The following is a 3,344-nucleotide window of genomic DNA, read 5'->3' on the forward strand; positions in this document are numbered from 1 at the left end:
GTGTGTGTGTGTGTGTGTGAGACAGAGACTGTGCGTGAGTGGACGGAGTGGTAGCACATGCGTGTGTCGGGTATGGTTGTTTGTGCGTGCGGTGGGTTGGGTGGTGTATGGGCGCAGTGGTGTGTGTGTGTGCGCGCGCGCCTGTGTGCATGTCGGGGTGGGTGGTGTGTGTGTTTTTGAGGAGACCGAGTGCGTGTTTAAGTGTGTGTGTGGGTGGGGTGGTGCGTGTGTGGGAGACAGAGAGTGCGCGTGTGTGTGTCTGCCCACTCAGTTTGTGTTGCCATCTCGATTAGAGGTCGCACTGATGAAATTGCCTGGAACGGTAACGAAATGTCTGCGCACCTTAGAACAACCGGCTGGGCAAGCAAGCGAACAACCGTGATTCTATGACAGCTGAAACAAAGAGAAAATCAAATATCTGAAGAAACTCGGCAGGTCTGGCAGTAGTTCTGAAGAAGAGTCACTGGACTTAAAATGTTAACTCCGTTTTCTGTCCACAGATGCTGCCGGATCTGCTGAGTTTCTGTAGCATTTTCTACTTTCGTTTCTCTCAGGTCTCTAGCATCCACAGTTCTTTGTTTTAATTTAATTCTATGATATTACTATTTTAAGTTATTTAATGGGATCCAAGTGTTGTCTTTGAATCGGTAATTGTCTTTGAATCGTTGATGGTGAGCCATCTTCTTGAATGACTATAGTCCATTTTTTGTAGATACTTCCACAGTACTGTTGGGTCAAAATCCAGGAATTTTTTTCCAGTGGTTGTGAAGTAATGGCAGTATAGTTACTTTGTTTGGCTTCTGACCTGATTGGAGCAAATATTCTTTCTTGCTGTCTTTCCAGGGTTCCTATAAAACTCTGCAGTTGATTTAAAAAAAGTATGCAAAGTTTGTAAAACTGTTCTCCAGCATGTGAAAGTTTTTTTCAAAACATGCAGACTTCTGTATTGAGATCCTGTGAATACCTGGGTTCTAATTCAAGCATTTACCAATAAAAAATTCTGAACAGAAAAGCAAAACCCTTCAGAAAATTTTGTTCTTAGTCGGGATTGAGTTTAAAAGAAAAGCGCAATTAGCTGTCAACTCTGGCTTACAGAAGAGTACAAATAAAGGATTGCTAATGTTTTAAACTGAATTGGTTTGCAATGTGTGTGCAAATTGTTCTTGTGCAAGTGGAGCTGCAGTGCTTATGTATACTATAGATTTTCCTGGAATGATCTGTTTTGCCTTAGTAATGGATTATTAATATCCTTTTCACATTAGGGAAATAAGACTAGGTCGAAATGGTGTGGCAGAGATCAAACGGCACCCTTTCTTTGGAAATGATCAATGGACATGGGAAAATATCAGAGAGAGTAAGTTTCCATAACTGTTACTTGTATAGTAGATTGTGTTATGTAAATTTTTGAGTGACATCAAAGCAATTATCAATTGTTCATCAGTTATTTCCGTTGCACCACTTCAGCTGTAGTTTTATATTGCAAACTGTTGAATTATTTCAAATAGAAGATTTGACAACATTTGTATTTCATATGTTTAAAAAAAACACGTGTTCTTTTCAACTGTCATATTGGAAATTGTATTTCCTCACTATCTAAAATACAACTGAAGGACTGAAGAACAACAACAACATTTCTGTCTGAACTATTTTCTTAGATCTGCATTCAACAGTACTCTTAAAAATTCTGGTTTTCTGTTATTGTACAAAATCTTGTATATATTTCCTAGGCCCTTTATTCAAGACAAAGATTCTTGATCTTCTTCCTTGTTTGGCTTTTGCTTCATTTAAAAATTCCATAAATCACCTGCTACTAAACACTTTATTATGTATAGCTTCTGTCACAAGGTGAAAACAGGCAACAAATGCATGCAAGATCCGACACACAAAATTGTATGGATCACAATGTATATTCACCTATGTTTCATTTCTTGATATAAGAAAGTTCAATTTTCATGGACATCCATATCTCATGTGAATGATGCCCTGCAACCTGGGTATACGACATGAGCTCCGAGTAGCAGCAGATTGTTTGATCATCTGCCCACATTGTTCTCAGTTCTGTAAATAGCTGTCACAGACAAATTGTAGTCAATTGCATGAGGAGCAAAAGTAGTTAGCCACATATATTCTTTTTAATCTATATTTTGACCCATTACCCTGCATTATGAACATTATATACCACTGACCTTTCGCTGCACTTATCTAATTTTATTCTTGAAAGATACTGATTTGATAAAAATTCATGAGAACCATTCATTTAGATCTCCTGACTACTGGAAACTGTGTATATCTATAATCTCCTGTTCCCCATCATTTTTTATAACTTCATAAACTCTTCTATCATTGTTGATCTGCAATCCATTTTTTTTTTTGAAGTCTTTGCATTTTCTGGTACTAAGCAGTTTCGTTGGGAATTAGTGTTTTCGTCTGTCTAAAGTCTCAATATCATCCTTAGCAAAGTAAAATAAAAGTTATGTTAACATGGCCAGTAATACATATTTTTCATGGTTATCACAGATGCTTGGTATAATCATCCAGAGCCATAACCTCCAATCTCTCTGTGGAACTTAGCTAAATAAATCTCATGTAAAAAGGGTGTTTGAGCAATGGTAGCCATGAACCCCCAGCCACACCAGTGTCCTGTGTAGAGGAAATTCTGACAGTCTGAAACTGCTGCTGTGAACTGCATATGAAATAACTTAGAAAGCCTCTCAATTCCATGAGAATCTGGAGTAAAAGCTGGACTTTCCCACAAGTCCAGACCCTGTGAATACAATTTTTAAAGACTCATTAACCATCTTAGCTTTGTATTCTACACCTTTTTGTAATGAAACATAGAATTCCATTAAGTTTTGTAAAAATGTTAAGATAGAAGATAATAATAAAATATTTAAGAACAAGTAACCCATTCAGCCCATCATACCAATGCTGACTGAAGGAAGGAAATGGCACAGTGGTGTTATCACTGGACTAGTAATCCAGAGACAAACGTAACATTTGGGGATCTGGTTCAAGTCTCACCATGAGCAGCAGGTAACTCCCCAAAACACGTCCACCATTTATAAGCACAAGTCAGAAGTGTGATGGAATATTCCCTCCTTGCCTTGATGAGTGCAGTTCCAGCAACACCCAAGAAGGTTGGCCCATAATTTATCCTGCGTCAGGTTCCTGACCTGTAAACCGATTAGAAAACTGGATTTAGTTCTCAGTGATTAATTTGCATTTCTCACTTGTAAAATATTTTTTATTCTTGATTTTAACCTAGTTTATTTTAATAGATTGGGAATGACCAGTTGTATTAGATAGAATAACCTCCAAAATATTGTTCTACATGTGCTAAGTAC

General features: G+C 37.7%; 1 protein-coding gene across 1 annotated transcript in view; it reads left to right on the top strand.

Moving 5' to 3' along the window:
- The window catches only part of LOC109917406 (rho-associated protein kinase 1-like), a 117,107-nt gene that overhangs the window by 104,678 nt on the left and 9,085 nt on the right, over positions 1-3,344 (top strand). The window contains exon 9 of the mRNA XM_048596135.1: positions 1,263-1,354. Coding sequence (XP_048452092.1) covers positions 1,263-1,354 — 92 coding nt within the window. The remainder of the gene's footprint in view (positions 1-1,262; positions 1,355-3,344) is intronic.

This window comes from Rhincodon typus, chromosome 4 (assembly GCF_021869965.1).
Source record: "Rhincodon typus isolate 14 chromosome 4, sRhiTyp1.1, whole genome shotgun sequence".
Classification (NCBI taxonomy): Eukaryota; Metazoa; Chordata; class Chondrichthyes; order Orectolobiformes; family Rhincodontidae; genus Rhincodon; species Rhincodon typus.